The sequence below is a fragment of the Clupea harengus genome, chromosome 7 (assembly GCF_900700415.2).
Source record: "Clupea harengus chromosome 7, Ch_v2.0.2, whole genome shotgun sequence".
NCBI classification, from domain to species: Eukaryota; Metazoa; Chordata; class Actinopteri; order Clupeiformes; family Clupeidae; genus Clupea; species Clupea harengus.
In genome coordinates, this window is record NC_045158.1 from 18,477,498 (window position 1) to 18,496,508 (window position 19,011).

Below are 19,011 nucleotides of genomic sequence, written 5' to 3' on the forward strand. Positions count from 1 at the left end.
CTGGTGAAAGGTTGTTCATGTTTGAGCTCAACGTCCAGTCAATTACTCCCCTCTCTTCTATGCTCCTGAAGCAACATTGTTGATGGGCTGGAATATTGCATGCCTTGGTCATAGCCACTTTCTTTGTTTCCCATTTACAGAGCCAGGACTGCATATGCCAGTTTTGAGTGCACACACATTTACATTTAGGGTTAGGGTTAGCGATGTACAAAGGAGAGAACAACCAAGCTACGAGCAATAGAGACCTAGTGTAACAACAACACAGAGATGTATTGGATTGTAATTGAGGACTACAGTACATCTTTAATGCAGACATTTATCACTGTCTGAACGAAGAGAAGCTGGTTGAAATGAATTGGTCCCTGATGTGACTGCTCTGATCAATGCATTTGTGCACGTTGGACTTTATGGTTCTTCTATGGAGCACACATGCCCAACATAATCGCACTATGCAAATATGTACTTTTACTACTACCATGGCCACCAATCCAATGACTTCTATTATCAATAAAGATAATAACTATAGTCACTATCACCAGTAATACATACTATTGATAAAGAAATAAACTGTAACAACGGTTAATGGGAATAAAAGTAATTGTTGTCCAACACATCATCATCACCATCATCATTATCACCAAATACTTTGTGCAAATATCCCCTTCTACATTTGACAGATAAAAGTACTTCTCTGAAAGAGAGGTGTTTTAAAAAGTAAAAGTTATGACTGATTTGTCTCATTGCTCATAGGCACATTAAGGAGCCATGTCTGTGCTCTTTGAGGAAACAGTGTGTCTATTGCTGTCCCTATGTAAGGTTAAGCTCAGCAATACCTGCATGGAGGCTGGTATCTTTGATGAGACCCTGACAGGTGAAAATTCACCCTAGTTACCTCAGGACTCCGAAGCTGCATATAAGTATATTTATTAGACAAACAACAATTGCAATCGGGCTCACTCCCAGCACAAGGCTGAAAGTGAAGCAATGATAAACACATCGCACAAGGTTTATATAGACAGAAGTTCAGCGTTCAGCAGGGATAACCACGTGGTGGATTTCTGACGTCCGAAGCAAGGATGGAAGTTTTGCAAGGTCAGAAGAAGCACAGTTCGACCCTTCTTATCACCTCTGGTCTAAACATGCTCTTGTACATATGCAGACTAAGTGGCACCTAATATTCTAAGTTACACACACACACAGAAAAGCACATGGTTCATACAAGGAATATATTAATACAAGGCACTTGATTAATATATTCTTAAGTCATTAACAGTGTTTGGAAATGATCTCCATCAGACCCTACCTCAGCAATACAGGGGGGAGGATGGATGCCAGGTGATGTTCTGGGGGTCTGTGCAGGATAGATGTAGATCTTGAGTCTTAGAAGTCTTCGCCTCCCTGTGGGGAATATTGAGGTTTTTGTAAGGGTATGTTTAGAATTGATATAAATAAAACATTTTTTTACTACATTCCTTTTACTCTCATTTTATTATTGCTGAGGTCTTCTAGAATATAATCATACATGCCACTTTTGCCTCAATGTTTTTAGTTAGGGGAAATATACAAAAACATCAAGGCATGTCAGACTACCTAAAAGAGTACAAGACTCCCAAGCGTTAAGGGGTTATGAGGGTTGAGGGCTGTGGAGAGGGCTGTGGGGAGACTACTTGTGTATAAATGTGTTGGTCTAAGAACATAGCCTTCTGGCCTCTGGTGTCTATCAATATTACAACACCTTGGCCAGGGGCAAGAGGAGAGGAGCGAATCAAATATTTATCGCCACACCTCTCCATTCTACATGTCTCTGCCATTATTTATTTTATTTATGCCCTCTTACCCGTGTTTCCTGAAAGGACTTACTCCTGAGCCACCCAGGGTGTTGTGGCTTTTTTCCCAGTCATGTGGTTACCTTTTCATCACAGCCCACCAGATGGTCTTGTCATGCGTGAAGCTAGTAAGTGCTAAACAGATCCGACGATTTCCAAACTGGGGTGACTTTTTCAAAGATTGTCTGGGGACTAATCTACAGAAAGTGCTTGGCTTCTGAAAACCACTTACTCTGAGGATTGTCAAGGTGTCTTTGAAATGGCTCTGTGCACAAGAGAAATAGAAATGGAAATGGTTAAGATGACTGCAATAGGCGTCCCAAAGGCTACGAGTATATAATGCAATGTCTCAGCCTAAAGCTGAATGTAAAATGTGATTAAATGTAATACTGTGTTTGAAGTGACGTTTAGCCGAGTATACAAAGAAGTCCACAAGGGGGCGCATGTAATTCTACAATAGGAACCGTTACATCAGTCTGCCACCTAGTGACCTAATCACCTATCCTTTCACTTTACCAGCTCACTTTTTGATCATTAAACTGGTAAATGAAATATCGGCAGTGCGGTGCATTCGCATTTATTTTATATTAGATTTTCGTTTTGTGTTATTGGTGCTTTTGCAAAAAACGTTTCAGAGGAAGGCTAATTCTACACCATTTCACATTTAAAAAAAAGCATCGTCTGTTTTATAGGCCAACATATATTTAGCAAAAAGTATTACGAACACACAAGTCCGTTTTTACTTGGCATATTTATTTCTGGCAAGGAATGCAGACGTCACATGTGTGACATGCGCAGACTCACGGGAGTCAACGAATATGCCGGACAAGTATATAGCTGTACCATCCTCCCACTGGAAAACCTTAACCCGTTTCCTCCATTGGTTGCAAAAGCCATATTTGCAAACGTCACATTGTTTTCTAAATATCTCGTTTATAGCTCACAGATTATGCACTATGTTGGCTACAAGAGCTGTTCAGCTGACAGCGTGAAGAATGTCAGAGCATATATTCAGAGAGATGCCGATGTCTTGTGATGGTCAGGCAGATTTGACCCTGTCGATTCCTGTAAAGGTAACGAAAGGCAAACCACAAATATTTTCATCACGCGTGTCTTTCTTCTGTACTTGCCAGTTTAATATTAAAGGGTTTGTTTTGGGTTCAGTTTTAACGAAACACATTTAACGTCATCCCCTGAAGCCTGTCTCATTGCGTTTGCAGTGCACCCAGCCAGCCATCTCCATGCATGAATAGTCAAGCGGTTATATACGTTAATGGAGCTCTCATGGATTCGTATTGATTTTCATCTGCGTGTTACTTCCTTGTTATGATAGAGCAGGCATTCCTGTGTGATCTCAGAGTAAGATGGATATCCCTGCCTCCAGTCCCACTTATGGCCAGGAGGGCTTATGGGGCTGTTACTATGGCTGGGCCCCCTCGGCGACGCCACCCCTTAACTCTCCAGCAGGATTCCCAAACACTTTCCAAACACCATACCAATGCCAGATGAATACCTGTCAGGTTGGACCTGCATCCTCAAACCCACTCTCTCATCCTCAACCTGTGGGTCAGACTGGACCACCCCCCGGACTCCAACCAGCAGGCACAGGGGGTCTCCAAAGACCTAACCACTGGAACACTTCATATCAGGACCAAAATGGTAGGATGTGGGCTACAATCGATATAATATGTCGGAATACATGACGGTGTGTGTACAGGGTTGGGACCATAATTGTGTGATTTGTTGTTGTGCATCTACAACTCAGTAGGCTGGGGCTCAGATCTTTTTCTTTCATTTTATTGTCCTTGTCGCTTCAAACCATTTGTGTCAGCAACTTAAACAGGTGTCGGTAGTTGTGAGGGACATGGTGATGTATTCTAGATGCAAGATCTGTGAGCTGGTAGAACCATGTTTAGTGGTCAGAAAGTCATGCAGAAGGGGGGTAGCTGAACGGTCTCCTTTGTGCCAGTCTGTACATCTAACTCGTTTTCTAGTGCTTGGGAGCTGAATGTTGCCAAACTTCAATCTTCTGCTGTAGTACTTCTGCCTTGACAGGACTCCAAAGACAGGTTTGCAAATGTCGACTTTGTTTTGCAGGTGGACTGTTTAGGCCTGCTGCTGCTGCTGATGTTGCATACAAAGCCCAGTCATCTTCAGAGAAAGGCGCACAACCTGTGAGGCAAACATTACACCACACATTAGTGTATTATATCTATATATTGCACGCATAGTTGTAATACTTTTTCTGCAAATAGGCCTATGTATTGAGCCTGAAAGTTGTGTCACCTTGTGTTGTTAACTACATTTTGCTAAATAAATGATCATGTCAGAGCAATTTCAGTAGGGTAAAGTAAGAAAACGTAAAGTAAGAAAACGTAGAAATGTGACAAAATAGGCAGACGCCTTTCTGTCTTTCTCTGTAGGGGAGTATGTATGTTTGTTATCTTTCTGTCTTTCTCTGTAGGGGAGTATGTATGTTTGTTATCTTTCTGTCTTTCTCTGTAGGGGAGTATGTATGTTTGTTATCTTTCTGTCTTTCTCTGTAGGGGAGTATGTATGTTTGTTATCTTTCTGTCTTTCTCTGTAAGGGAGTATGTATGTTTGTTATCTTTCTGTCTTTCTCTTTGGGGAGTATGTATGTTTGTTATCTTTCTGTCTTTCTCTCTAGGGGAGTATGTACAGTATGTTTGTTATCTAACTGCCTTTCTCCTCCTCCTTTTCTTAATGTAGGAGACTAAACCGACGAGTCCCAGCTCAGAGTCACGGTATGGTCTCGACCCTCAGCTCCTGCCCAGTGCTGTGAGTTCTCCGTTTTTCACTCATTTACCTCTGAAATAAAGATCGCTGGGCACAGCACATTTATCTTGTTGCAAATGTTGACTAGTTTGTTTTCACAGAACTGTCAGTGTTTGCCGACATGTTGGATGATTTCTTCAATTTTGTGCATTTATGTGGGACATACATTTAGCATCTCTTTCTCCACTAAAAAGTAAATGAAATGAAAGAGGAGTAATTATAAATGATTTGTGATTGACTGATTATCTCGATAGATGCCTTTGAGGTTTGGTAGTAGCTGCCATTATGTGAAATATGTTCGGATGAGAAAGCTGTACAGAAAATGGCAAGGAAATTGAGAATGCTTAAACATAAAGGACTCCATTCCAAAATGGAGTGGAAGGCAGATCAAAGCTGTGATCATGCAGAGGAGCAGTAAATAACACATTATTACCTATCAAGGAATTAACCATCTGTGTCAACACAAAACCTACATGACTTGTATGAAACGATTGATGTTTCTTTTAAAATTCACTCTCACAGAAAGTGTCCGAAAGTGATGTAATTGTATGCAAATGTATGGCTGGTGGTGCAATCGGCTGAGATGCATCATAAGAAAAAAGAGCGTAGTGGGTGGGATTTTGAAACAGTGGAATTGAGTGACAGGTGATGAAATAGTAAAGGCCTACAAGCATCACATTTAAAGGGCAAAGTTGGGAGCGCTCGTTCCGTGCAGACAAAGGAGACAACTGAAATAGACTCAAAATGTCCTTTACATGACCATATATCATGAAAATCCATTTGAAGATGATACCAGTACCATTATACTATTATTTTATTTTATTTAACTAAAAATGTACAAAAACTCAAATGTACTAAAAATATTTGATTGGCTAAATCCATGGTTAAAGCAGCAGTGAGCTGTGAAAGCTTTTCGCTGGGTGTTCCAACCTGGACCACAAAACTGCCCAGTGCATAGTCTAGGCAACTATTTGGAACGACAGGTATGTTTCTTTGTCCTTCACATGACCATATATCACGAAAACCAGTACTAGTTGCTTATAAAAACCTGCCTCAAAAAGTGGCAAATTGTTGCATACTGCCTCTTTAATGGCTTATTACTGGCCATTTTAGTTCTAAGTGAACTTGAGTTGTAACCTGTGTGTACACTGAATGACAGCTTCCAACTTTTTCTTTAGACCTTTTGTTTTATTGCAGCAGCACAACATAATGATTGTGTGCCCGTTATTGATTATTTGTTGCACCATCGTACACCATCCCCATCTTTGGCTGCTTGAGCAGGTCCAGGTGATGCAGGAGGATCAGACGGAGTGGGAGGGGAAGGCGTTTGCGTCTGAAGCTCCGTCAAATCTCCCCCCTCTGTCCACCACTGACTGCATCATAGAGGATAAAGGTGTGCTTATAGTCCCACTGAGATGGTTCATTTCGGGCCCCATTTTGATGGCTTAAACAGCTGGCCTCTTCCTGCCGGTGATAAAGCAAACTTTCCCTCGAGGAGTGGATTTTGGATATAGGAGTGGCAACATATTCTTGTTTGACAGGGAACATTTGAATGTGCCGATCATAAACCATCACTGCCCCCAAGTCAGATTTGTCTATCTGCCAAAAAATATTACGTATAATTAATATTACGACTAATAAATACTCAGTAAGCAGTAATAACACATGTTATCCATGATGTAAATACACAATAATGACATTTCTTGTTATTTCTATTCACTTACTGTGAAGGCAAAAGAAGAGATGCCATTTAGGCTACTGATCACTGCTGCTCTTGCATTTTACACAACAGGTTTTTTCCCTGTCTATGTGTATTATATCTGAGTGTAGTATATCTACACATAGAGCCACCGGTAACAGTCACTTTGAAGGGATGTGGTAGGGCATTTTAAAACAGGTCCGACAAGCTACAATTATGTTTCAACTCATTTAATTGTTTGGAACAACACTTCTGAAAACTAATGTTAGCAATAACAAACGTTTCCCTACCACAGACTTAGAGACTCAGTCAAGCAATGTTGATCAATCAGGAAATAAGGCTATATTCTTTTTGTGGCGCACTAAGGCAGAGGGCTTCACATGAAGGTTCACCAACGTCTCTAACTACATAAGAAAGGTCTGTGCTTAGGTATCTGAACAGGTTGACAGGGAGAGGGACCCAACCTTACATATGATATGATTTGTGGCCACTCTGACACCGAAGAGGCAACATGCTACGCTAATCAATACTAGCCTGATCATTTTTAACAGATGTTTGGTGAAAAGAGAATGCAAAGAATAGCAGGCACACCTTGCAAGCAGACTCTAAGTCTGGGGAAACATTCCACACTCTTCTCAGCTGGAGTTGAGGGTGAAAATGGAAATGGAATAAGAAACCTAAACAACAAAGTACAGGTCCAGTGTTGAATGGAAGTGCTCTTACAGCATAGTAGTCTGTAAGTAACCTATTTGGTGATGAGTTTATAGTCTACTTCGTAGACCTACCTTCGTAGGGCCTACTGTTTGGCCTATATATAGAGGGGATAGCTCACCTAACTATTACAACAGACATGCACCTAACATAAACATTGTGAGAAGAGCTCAAGAACAAAAAAAGGTCACAAAATATTTAAATTTAACTGATAAAATGAAATTGAAAATGTTTAACTGTTCAAATGTAAAAAAAACTATGTTTAAGAAAAGCTACGCAACAGCTGCTGGGCATCTGTTTTTCCCATTGAAAGTTAAATTGCAGGTAGCCTAATATTAGTGTCTCAGTCTTTGCAACATGGCTTTTTTTCAAAGGGGGGCCTGACATTAAAGTTTGTGAATCACTGGTTAGTTAGAAATTCTAACACTGCTTACAGCAGCTGTAAAGTTTTGGCAATATAACATGAAAGGTATCATAATAGCATGCACCTGAGCAAGTAAAAAGCTAGAAGCCTACTCTGTGTGTAGTAACAGCCCTTTTGCTCCATCTTGCCATCCCCCAGGTAACGCCAGCCCGCGCTTCATTCGCTGCACGACCTACACTTTCCCCAGCGAGGCCCAGTCTGCCCAGCACAGTCACCTGCCTCTGGGTGCCATTCTGACTCCTCTAGCTCAGCAGCACAAAGCAGAGGTCAGTCTGGAGCCCATACATGCTCCCTCTGTTGCTCTTAGTCAGTCTGGAGCCCATACATGCTCCCTCTGTTGCTCTTGGACAGTCTGGAGATGCATGCATGCTCTCTCTGTCTCTCTTAGTCAGTCTGGAGCCCATGCATGATACATACATAATAGATATATTACTCTACGCTTTACAATCTGATAACCCCATTATTGTAACCAAAAATACATCTGAGGTGATTTGCGAGGCTTCTGCTAGCCAACTAAGTAGGCAGCTTGAAAACAAAGTTTAACAGCGGTCAGCAATTCTTAACAAAGGCTTTATCAGCACTCCCCCAAATGTTGCGCAAGTGAACCGATCGCTGTTGTTGTGGTCTGCATCGTCGTGACTAGTAGTTTCATTTTTGGGGATGTGTGCCTCAGGCTATGATGTAGGGTATGAGGGAAGCTACGCCGTAGTAACATTTAGTAACATGTTGTTACAATATGTACTTATACTGAAAGTACGATGTTATCAGGACACTGACTATTAAATGAGCCTCCAACTTTTTTATGCTATTTAAACAGTTTAAAATGGTTGACCTTTGTTGTTTTATTCCAATAACAATTAAGTTAGTGTTCCTATTAGTCTTCGATGACTTTGTTACATTTTAGCAATGCAGTAAGATAAGTGTATGTGTGTGTGTTTTGTGGTGTGTATGTGTGTATGTGTCTGTGTGTGAGTGAGTGTGTGTATATGTGTATGTGTCTGTGTGTGAGTGAGTGTGTGTATGTGTGTGTGTGTGTGTGTATGTGTGTGTGTGTGTGTGTGTATGTGTCTTTGTGTGAATGAGTGTGTGTATGTGTGTATGTGTCTGTGTGTGAGTGAGTGTGTGTATGTGTGTGTGTGTGTGTGTGTGTGTGTGTGTGTGTGTGTGTGTTTTGTGCTGCCTAGTGCCCAGTGCCTGTGTGTGAGGAGGGGGGGTGCCTGAGGGGCTGTGTGGAGTGCGGTGCCTACATGTGCCGCTCCATGGCCTGGCAGGACTGTGGACAGAGGTTCCACTGCCCCTTCTGTGGCAAACACAATGAAGGTGAGGGTCATAATGTGTGTATTCCATTTTATATCACAAAGGCATTTTATATCACTACCTTTTTATAGTTGTAACCCACATCACGTCAGAACTCTCTGACTTTTCTTGGAATATTAACCATTGACCAAAGTATTCAGGTACTGTTCTTAGCCTGAGCACTGAGCTACTCAAACCATGCAATGAGCTTTAGTTCTGTAGGCCTGTGTTTATATATATCCCTTATGAATTCCCTCTGAAGTTGGGCATGCTGTTGTTCTCTTTCTTCTTCCCTTCCCTCCTCTGTGGTCCCGCAGTGCCCTGGCAGGTGTACCAGCCAACCGATGCCCTCAGCCGGAGGGTAGATGCTGAGAAGAGACCCGAACTGAGTTTGGGCTCCTATGAAATACTTGAGCAAAACAAGGTCAGGAATTAGACACAGCATAGTTTAGAGTATTTGTGAGCATGCACAAGCGTTTGTAATTTTGTAAATGCGTTTCAAGCTGAGCCATATTGTTGTAATTTATTTTAAAAACATGGACATGTTTCCATGAGCTTTACCACTGTCAGTATCAGTGAGGCTGTATTGTATGTTGAAACCGTACTTCTACCATATCTATTTGCCATGCTGTGTGTATGATGAGTAACGTGTGTGTGTGTGTGTTTCCGACCTGAGCTAATCACAGTTATATTTGACTTTATGCAGGATGAAACGGCCAGTCTTCTCCTGGCTGTGGACGTGTCGGACACTTCACTGAGAGCTGGTCAGTTAGAATCAATATGTCAGCAACTGCACACGCTTGTGGACACTGTGTATAGGTATGTTACATTTGGATACACACACACACACACACACACACACACACACACACACACACACACACACACACACACACACACACACACACACACACACACACACACACACACACACACACACACACACACACACACACACACACACACACTCAAAATCCTTCTCACTGAGTATGTAACTGAGTCCACTATGCTGTGTTTGTTTTGAGGGAGGAAGGGACAGACCAGTGTGGCCTGCGTGTGGGCCTGCTCACCTATGACCACAGAATTCACCTCTACAACCTGAGCGCAAGCCTCTCCCGCCCCCACATGCTGGTCGTCACGGACACGGACGAGCTCGAGCTTCCCCTGACAGAAGGCCTTCTGGTTCCTCTCAGCGAGTGCAAGCACATCATTCAGAGGTCTGTGCCAAGTGTCAGCAATTCTCTCTCACCCTAAAGACATTGCTGCTGTGATGTTTAATTTTGGAAGAGAGTCATGTGTAACAACATATCCACTCCAAGGGTGTTTCTCCATTTGTGTTTATTTATGTCTAGTGTGCTGCAGCAGATCCCTTTATTTACTTCCGAGTCTCAGGATTCCACCTACATTCCTCAAGACGCTGTTGTCTCCACGGGACTCCAGATTCTTCAGGTGGGTCAGCAAACTCTCATACTTGGGTTTTTGTAACTCACTAGGGCAAGGCAAACAACAAGCGTTAAGGTTATGGCATTTATAAATGTAATGTATATAAATTCATAAATATATAAATGTAAATGTTAATGTAATTGTCAATGTAACTTCGAGGGGTAAGGTTCAACAAAGATCTATAAGTGCCTAGAAAGACATGAAATACTATCAGATCAATCTGTTATCTTTTAAGCACGAGTGAGTGTGTGTGATATCAAGAGTGAGTGTGTGTGATATCTACCTCTGTCCCACAGGCAGTGGGATGTCCAGGGAAGCTGCTGGTCTTCCACTCGTCTCCCCTCAGTGAGATTCCCAGCAGGCCTGCGTCCTCAGGCTTCTTCAGCTCAACCAAACCAAAGGTAGCGCTCAAAGGCACCCTCTGTGGAAGAGTCCTTACTCAACTCTACATGACACTACCTTTTTCTCTTCTCTTCACCTCTCCTGTCCTCTCCTCTCCTCTGCTCTCATCCACTCTCCTCTCCTCTCCTCTCCTCTCCACTCTTCTACTCTAATCTACTCTACTCTACTCTACTCTACTCTATTCTACTCTACTCTACTCTACTCTCTCCTCCTCTCCTCTCCTGTCCTGTCCTGTCCTCTCCTTTTCTCCAGCATACTCAAGTCTACTCCTGTTCACTAGCACTGTATCTATCTTTACTCTATTCTTACTCCTTAACGGGTTTAGGTGTTGGATTTTGTACAGAAACTTGCTTCAATGCTTGTTGAGAACTGTATAATTAATACATTAAAATTGGATATTACAATGAAATAGTGGGTTCTATACTGATTGCTTATTTCCTATAATTTGTCTTCTTCACTTCATTTTTCAGTCGCTTTTCCAGCCATCTGATTCTGCTGTTTCATTGGCCAAAGCATGTGTCAGTCAAGGCTGCAGCGTGCACCTTTTCCTGTTTGCTCAACAGGATGTGGGAGGGGCTTGGCCAGGGGACATTCCCCATTTGACAGGTGGTGGACTATTCTACTACAACAGCCTGTTGGTAAGATGTTGTGTATGAGTCAGTTTACAATCTATTGCTTATTCTGTATGCCACTGTGTGACAACTATGATTCATGTACTTTTTAGTCAAAGGTGGAGAAGGAGCGACTGCACTGTGATCTGACCAGGATAGTAGAGACATTCACAGTATACAAGGCCCAGCTTAGAGTCTTTACCAGCAAAGGTAGGAAGTATAAAGTACTTAAATATTAAATTCTTGTTGTGAAGTGGCAAAGATAAAAAGTGTGGTCTGCCTAATGCCATTCACATAAGCTTCTTTCACATATGAAATCCATACCATTGTCATTCCCACTTAGCCGTGAATCACAGTAAAGTTCTGTGTGTTTTCATTCCCACAAGAAACAGCACGTTATGGAATGATGAACATGAACTTCCGCAATACGAGAGACTGTCGGCACTGCCAGCAAAGATTCCTAGTATAGTGACTAAAATAGAGCAATAACTCATGGCACAGTCATATTTAAGGTCTCATGCCAGTTAACCTAGCTCTCCTAGCTACGCAATTGTAGTTTAGGGAGCCATGTTAACAGTTGGCTGTTGCTAGGGTGTGTTAATATGAACTAATTAGCTCCTAAACTGCGTAAGTTATTGTAAGCCCATGCGGATCTTGATGGTTATTCACCACTCATTGCTTTCGTTAACATTTGTTTAACACTCCAACCCTAAAATGTTCATTAAAGCATCAATCAGTGAGATCTGTCCTTTATGTGTTCTATTCCAGAGCTCAGTGTGTCCGGTTGCTATGGCTCATTCATCCCCAGTGGTTGCCCAGGGCTTGTTGCCATGGCTGCCCTGGACTGGCACACAACTCTGGCCCTGGAATTCACCCACAGCAGACCCCTCAGTGAGGGACGAGGTGTGGCCATACAGGTGAGATGAGTGCAGATTATGGTTGATCTTAACAAATGTACAGTATGCCTGGCCCAACCCGCTAGTATGTGATGTACGTCTAGCCTGCCGAGAGGGCCCATTCCGTTTCTATTAACAAGTTCAACAGATGGGGTCAGAGATGGTGAAAATTATATGATCTGTAATTTAGCGACATTGATATAACACGGCTGACCATGACTGATTTACCTGCTTTAGGTTGTCCTGTCTTACACTAATCCTCACGGGGAGAAGAGAACCAGAGTCCACAGCCTGAGTCTGCGCTGCTCAGCTTCCCTCCTGGACTGTTTCCGTAACAGTCAGGCTGAGACTGTCCTTACGTTCTACTGCAAAAAGAGTGAGATCTCCTCTCAGTACACCAACCCTCTCTTTTAATAACATACAGGGTGATTTCACAGAAGGATCTAGAATATGGCGTCTTCACAGGCCTGTAGCTTCTGTGAGGTTTAATTTCTAATGAAAAGTTGTCTTCATCTTTTCTCCTCTCCACCCTACTCAGTGTACTGTGCAGTTGTAGAGCGCCCTCTACAGTGCCTGCGTGAGGAACTGCAGGCTGAGGTGACTGAGTTACTGGCCTGCTACCGCAAAAACTGTAGCTCAGTGTCCTCAGGGCAGGTAAATGGGCCACACAGAGTGAGTTACCGTTTTCACTTACTAGTATGTTAAATGTATTGAAACCACAGACCATAGTGAATGTGAGTGAGAATGTGAGGAAGAATTTGAAGAATGGTTTAAACTTGAGGGTTGAGGGTAACTTTTTATCTCAATGGAGAAAATAGCATTTAAACTTTTTTCAAACCTCTTCTTCCACAGCTGGTCCTGCCTGCGTTCCTGAAAGCTCTGCCGGTGTATGTGAACAGCCTGAGAAAAAGTGAAGTTGTGCTGCCTGGTGTCCGCAGCTCAGTGCATCAGCGTCTACTGCTACGCAGCCGTATCCTCTCTATGGACACCAAGAACACGGTCACTCACTTTTACCCACAGGTTTTCGCACTGGTGAGTCTTAAGGTATTCCAGTTAACATGAAAATTATGCTAAAGCAGAAACTTTATGGAATTCATTATTACTTTTGAATTGTTTTTGCTATATGAAGAAATAGATCTCGCATGTCTGTAATGCTCCATGCTTTTACACCCCTGCTCTCGTTTCCCCTGTGTACAAGTGACTCATTTCCAGTTTATTGCATATAATTATTTGTGAAACTGTTAGGTAAAATCTGCTACGTTAACTTTATTTCAGTGTGTGGGCGATGAGCACCCCTGTGTGGTAGAGGCTGTGCGCTGCAGTGCCTCTGGCCTGGACCCCTGTGGTCTGTACCTGGCCTACTGCCCCTCAGCCCTGGTCCTCTGGGTGGGCCAGGGTGTCTCCAGGAGAGCCCTGATGGAGCTCTTCGGCAACTCCTGCTTCTCTGCAGTCACGTCAGGGGAGGTGAGGTGGACAGTGGGCACCACACATATGGCTGTTGTTTTTGGGTGGTCATATAGACTTTCTTTACTACAACAACAACAACAACAACAACCATAATAATAATAATAATATATATATCAATTGAAAAATGCTGCCTATTTTCTTACCAATGTCAGGCCTCTGTGGTCACCAGGTTGTCCTCAGACAGAGTCTGCTATAAGAGGCAGACACACAGAGCCACACAGTGTTGCACTTCTCTGTTTGAACACCCATGCTGTTTCCAATCAGACTGCACAGCGGTTGGGTATAGTGGCTCTTGTCCCTCCACAACAAATAATATGGACAAGACGTATTTCCTGCTCAACCACCAATGTGTACAACCTTTTATGGTCTCCACAAAAGAAGAATCGGCCTTCAAAGCTGTTGCTTTGTCAAAGACAGTAAAAATGTGTTGCTGTTTTTGTGATGCTCAACAGATTACAGAGTAACCGTGAAAGGTTCTTTACCACTGTTTTTGTGTATGCAGAATAATAGGCAAAGTGTTTCTTTGTGTTTGGATGTTCTGCAGATCAAATTGCTCATACTGGATACACCCCTGTCAGTTCATGTGAGGACTCTCATAGACACTCTACAGGCAAACTCACCCTTCACTGTATCGGTAAGACTGTATGTAGTTTGGTGACTTACCATATGACATAAGGAGGCATATCAGAAAGAAATGTTTTTTTTTTCAAAGAGTGCGTTTCCATATTACAAAATTCAGCTTGTTTATTTTATTTTATTTTATTTTATTGCCCATTTATCTATCTACCTATCCTCAGCTTAAAGTGGTCAGGCAGGGAGACAGCTGTGAGGACACCATACAGCGTCTCCTCATTGAGGACAAAAGTCCCAACGGTGGAGCCTCGTATGCCGACTTCCTCTACCACCTCCACATCAACTCCCTGCGTCTCCTAGTATGACACTGTGTCCCCACATGTCTCCGAGTGAGGAAACAGACTGTGAATCATCATTATGTAAATCACTGTAATCTGGGATGTGCGCCAGTTTCTGTGTGTCCTAAGGCCAATGGATGCATATGCATGTGAACATTGTAAGCATTACATGTGTGGTTTTACTAACTAATTAGTGTATGTATGTCAAAGGCTGTACTGAAGTGTCTTGTTGACCCTTTTGACTTACTTTGAAACATGCATTTATTTATTTATTTATAGCTTCTTCTTGTTTATGTGGAAATGTACAGCTGAAATTTTATCCTGCAAACACTGTATTTGCTTACCTCCGTTTGTATTGTTATTAAATGCTCCATTCTAGTCAAACAGAGTTTTCATAATTTAAATATTGCACAGTATTTCAGCAAAACAATGCCATTTAGTTATTATGAGTTAATTAATCATATTTTGTAATTATATCGGCCAGTGATGCCAGTGTATTAGCCATACCCAGTGCGAAGTGCTATTGTGTGGGTGTAAGATCATGGCAACTGAGGCTGAGTAATGTTACCTGGTAAGAGTATTGAAATGCAGACTCCCGGTATCACCAGACTGCCAGGACTAGAGTGGAAAATTGGTGCTCAACATTCTATCAAATGAGGTGTTCAGTGTTGCTCACAAGTGTACAATAATCGTACCATTCTGCTCAGAGCTACAGTGAGAATCTATGGAGAATATGAAATGGAGACCGGTGAGTAGAGAACCTCAAGAGAAATAACTGCCACAAATACTAGTGCATATAGATTAACGTTGCTAGAACTCATTAAGTCCTCCTCAGGTTTCTCAATAAATACACGTCTCACATCACTAAATTAAGTTCAAATTCCTCTCGGTGGGGGAAAGGGGGAAATATAAATGACTTAATAGTAAGCAAATGTCAATGTGAAATGATGGTGTATATGAAGCAAACATAGTGAAATGCAGTCTTACATTCTTTAGACTGCTGGGTTTCACTTCTGTTTAATATTTACTTATTTAGCACAGTTAACAATAATCATTGGCCTAAGGCACTTTATAGAAACATAGGCCTAAAGCCCCTCGGTAAACTTCTTTGCTCATAGCCAACATGGAAAAGACATGTTGCCTCTGAATGCTGTATTCTGTATTTTCTTGATTCTTGTTCTTGAGAAAGAAATATACTTCTGCAATGGAGGAAGAGAAAACAAACTAGGAGAAAAAGTGAAGCAGATATTTAGCCTATAAACAATGGCAGCTGTACATACCCTGTTGGTTTCTGGCCAGTGGCCTATACTGGCAGCAATGTAGCCCTGCACACAGCAGGCATGTCACACAGGAAATGCACATGAAGTTACTTTAAGAGCAAAGGATACTATTGTAAATACAAAGGATTTTTTACACAGCTACTTAACATTAATTGGATACTTAACAATAATTTACTTTATGCAAAAAACCTGTAAGGTAAAAACCTGGTGTACTATAGTGTCAAAACCAATTAATCCATGGTTGGAAGGTAGGTATTCAACTACAGTTCCCTGTGTCTGTGGTGTGTTCACATATGCAGTTATTTGCAACGCCCGATCGGTGGCAGTATTGAGCTGACTAGCAGAGTCTCTGCGTTGGTATCACAGCAAGACGCATTTTGCAGCTATAGAACGCAACTGACAGCGAGCGGGGGAGGACGTAGCCAAGCAGTCTACCAACCTACCAGCCCGCCGCCCAAAAACACGATTTTATCATTATTCGTATACATTTCTGTTGTCTAAAACAGTGAGGACGTATACGTTTTCTGCACATATCGAGCACAAGAATTCAGAAGAAGCAAGACTTTAATCGTATCTAACATTAATAATAGGGGAACAGTCAGAATCTGACAAGAAGACATGGCCACGACAACCTGTACGCGATTTACGGACGAATATCAGCTCTATGAGGAACTTGGAAAGTAAGCATTTTTCACTCTCTGGAGTCAGTGGTTGACCTGTATTTGTTGTATTTATGGACACCAATCGTTCCGTTAAGCACTTGCAAGTCAGCGAAGAGAAGGTTACCAGGTAGTTCAGCTGTGTGTTAATGTTGGTAGCACAGCCAACGTTAGCTAGGACAGCTAGCTCGATATTTGGCTGGCCATCAACCCAAGCAGTGAGAGCTCTTGCAAGCGTTAATGTCCATTAAGGGGTGTGTCAACGCACTGGGATTTGAAAATACTCACATAAACAGACCAAAAGTCATACAGCCATGGATAACGTCATTTGTTTATCATCATGTAGTGTACCTATTGGCACAGTTTGAGGATTAGAAGACTGATAGTAAAGCTAGCAAGCACATTCGTATCCAACGGTGGTCGCAGTGCAACGCCCCTTTCAGAACCACTTGCTTGCCAACGTTAGCCAACGTTAGCTAGCTAAAGCTATCACCTTCCCTGCTCAGCTGGCTGACACTGGTTGGAGCTGCGGGACATGACATTTCGAGCTGTCAAAAAGAAAACCTGTGCTCTCGGTCAGGTGGTTATTGGGTGCTTGAGATCCCAGGGTGTATGTTGTTGACATTAAGCTCTTACGATATTCTACAGAAGCCTATCCATATTTGGTGAAGGAAATGTGTTTGTTCGCATGCACGATGGATATATCAATGAGTACAGGCAGCAAACGTTAGGTTAACATTACATGAGATTTACGACTTTGAGCTATGGTTTGTTATATGTCGGTCGGCCAAGTTGGCGTTGATCAGCGGTGCGCATTCTTCTCCGCATGGTGCCGTTTCTTGTGACAAAACGCAAGCAAGCAAGCAAACAAACAAACAAACAAGAAAAGGACACAGATTGCGAAATTCTCTCGTGAAATGGTTGCAGTGAACAGACCTGTATAGCCAAGATTATATTAGGGTAGATTGTGTAAACATTATTAAACATTATAGACTCTATAATGTCTTATTTTGCACTGTTTAAAACGACTATTTTGGTTAGTAATATACTGTTAGCAGTTAGAACTTATCGAAACAAATGTGGTGATATACCCTAGATACTCATGTGTATGTTAACAAAAAAAATAAGAGAATAGATATTAATATATTTACATCTGTGTATGTTAACAAATAAAAAGATATTAATATACTTACAATGTGTGACTATGTGTGGTAGTGTTTCAACACATTGAATCCTATTTATGTGTGTGGGTGTGTATGTGTGCGTGTGTGCGTGCGTGCGCGCGCGTGCGTGCGTTGAGGGAGAGCGAGAGAGAGAGAGAGAGAGAGAGAGAGAGAGAGAGAGAGGGAGGCTCCTTATTTCCCAGTAGTTCCAGTAATCCCAGCAATGCAGGGAGAGGTGCTAGTGTGGTGGGACAGGTGCCATGTGGCTCTCCACCCACTGGTGGCTTGTGTGTGTGTGTGTGTGTTTGCGTGTGTGTTTCAGAGACACAGCAGGCCAATGCAATATTGGTATTGACTGAGGACTACTTTAGAAACAGGCTGATCCCACATATCAAAGAAAGGCCCAAGTAAATTAATCAGTGGCTTTGTAGAGTGGGTATCAAAATCCAAACAGATGAGAAACCTTGGCAACAGGGTTTGAATAAATCACAACGTATTGTTGATGTGACGGAATGTTCTTTAAAACCACCAAGCCTGAAGGAGCAAAATATTTCTACCCTTTATTAATTAGTTACATATTTTAATACCAAGGTTGGTGATGTTGATTAGGCTATTTTCTATAACTTTTTCTGAGTAAAGATAGATATGATTTTTTGGATGAATTATGTTTATTTACAGTGTAAAGCCTCATACCATAATGCTATGGAGATACGGCACTATTTTGTGTGTGTGTGTGTTTCTGTGTGTAGCCTTATAGTTGGCATTTTCTCTCCCTCCCATTTCCTCAACTATCTGTGATGTTGTTGTATTAATGTATCATTCATAATTTATAGCTGAGATGTAGGCTGCTTATCGATTGCTCTGGGTATTCTCTCCCGTTGTCTGCTGTAATATTTTGTGCAGCTCCACCATTGTGTAGAGTTAGCCCAGGTTTTATTTAGCTTCAAAAAGCTCTATCGCTTGCTTTGCCTCTTGTGCACCAAGCCCAATTCTTTGATTTTGCTGATCTGGCAAAACTATAACGTGACAGGAAGCTATTAAGCAGAAAGATCACAATTGCATTTTTCATCAACAACCAAAGTAGTGGAGGGAAGAGTGGCAGTGGCCTATTTAAGCCGCACACATATACTCACACACACATACTCACCCACGTGCATGCACGCGCACGCACACACACATACACTTCCACTCTGAATAGGAGGCTATGTCAGGTCTCAAAACCATGCAGGAAGATACCTTACTTCCTTATAATAATTTGGACCCACCTAGACACACTGCATTTAAGTTTCTGTTAACACATCACAACCAACAATATCATTTCTTTTAATCTGAGCTCGGCTCACACACCAATTTGTGCAGGAGCTGGGTTGAGAATATGTCTGGTGTGTGTTCATCCTAGCAGGCTGGTAGAGATTATGCCCGTTGTT

At 42.1% G+C, this 19,011-nt stretch overlaps 2 protein-coding genes across 33 annotated transcripts in view; both read left to right on the forward strand.

Moving 5' to 3' along the window:
* Positions 1 to 2,009: 2,009 nt before the first annotated feature.
* si:dkey-13n15.2 (protein transport protein Sec24C) lies at positions 2,010 to 14,866 on the forward strand. 2 transcript variants are annotated; one of them, XM_031570724.2, is made up of 21 exons: positions 2,010 to 2,899; positions 3,160 to 3,485; positions 3,924 to 4,000; positions 4,557 to 4,625; positions 5,904 to 6,015; positions 7,595 to 7,722; positions 8,641 to 8,776; positions 9,070 to 9,176; positions 9,459 to 9,571; positions 9,778 to 9,969; positions 10,105 to 10,201; positions 10,492 to 10,596; positions 11,068 to 11,235; positions 11,322 to 11,418; positions 11,977 to 12,125; positions 12,342 to 12,480; positions 12,643 to 12,776; positions 12,957 to 13,136; positions 13,380 to 13,568; positions 14,116 to 14,205; positions 14,369 to 14,866. In XM_031570724.2, the coding sequence occupies exons 2-21, from the start codon at positions 3,191 to 3,193 to the stop codon at positions 14,507 to 14,509; spliced, it is 2,718 nt and encodes a 905-aa protein (XP_031426584.1). In that variant the 5' UTR covers positions 2,010 to 2,899; positions 3,160 to 3,190; the 3' UTR covers positions 14,510 to 14,866. The 2 variants fall into 2 exon arrangements, with proteins under 2 accessions (XP_031426584.1, XP_031426585.1); XM_031570725.2 differs by having other exon boundaries at positions 2,010 to 3,485; positions 12,643 to 12,758.
* A 1,259-nt stretch (positions 14,867 to 16,125) lies between these two features.
* The window catches only part of LOC105893860 (calcium/calmodulin-dependent protein kinase type II subunit beta), a 62,396-nt gene continuing 59,510 nt past the window's right edge, over positions 16,126 to 19,011 (forward strand). For all 31 annotated transcript variants that reach the window (XM_031570736.2, XM_031570734.2, XM_031570726.2 and 28 more), the window contains exon 1: positions 16,126 to 16,442. In XM_031570736.2, coding sequence (XP_031426596.1) covers positions 16,381 to 16,442 — 62 coding nt within the window. In that variant the 5' untranslated portion in view covers positions 16,126 to 16,380. The remainder of the gene's footprint in view (positions 16,443 to 19,011) is intronic.

What these genes read in the sequence shown, in the direction of transcription:
- si:dkey-13n15.2 (XM_031570724.2), top strand. Translation starts at nt 3,191, where the DNA reads ATGGATATCCCTGCCTCCAGTCCCACTTATGGCCAGGAGGGCTTATGG. An exon ending in TGCAAGCACATCATTCAGAG is followed by an intron (nt 9,970 to 10,104) that starts GTCTGTGCCAAG and finishes ATTTATGTCTAG; the next exon opens with TGTGCTGCAGCAGATCCCTT. An exon ending in TACGTTCTACTGCAAAAAGA is followed by an intron (nt 12,481 to 12,642) that starts GTGAGATCTCCT and finishes CACCCTACTCAG; the next exon opens with TGTACTGTGCAGTTGTAGAG.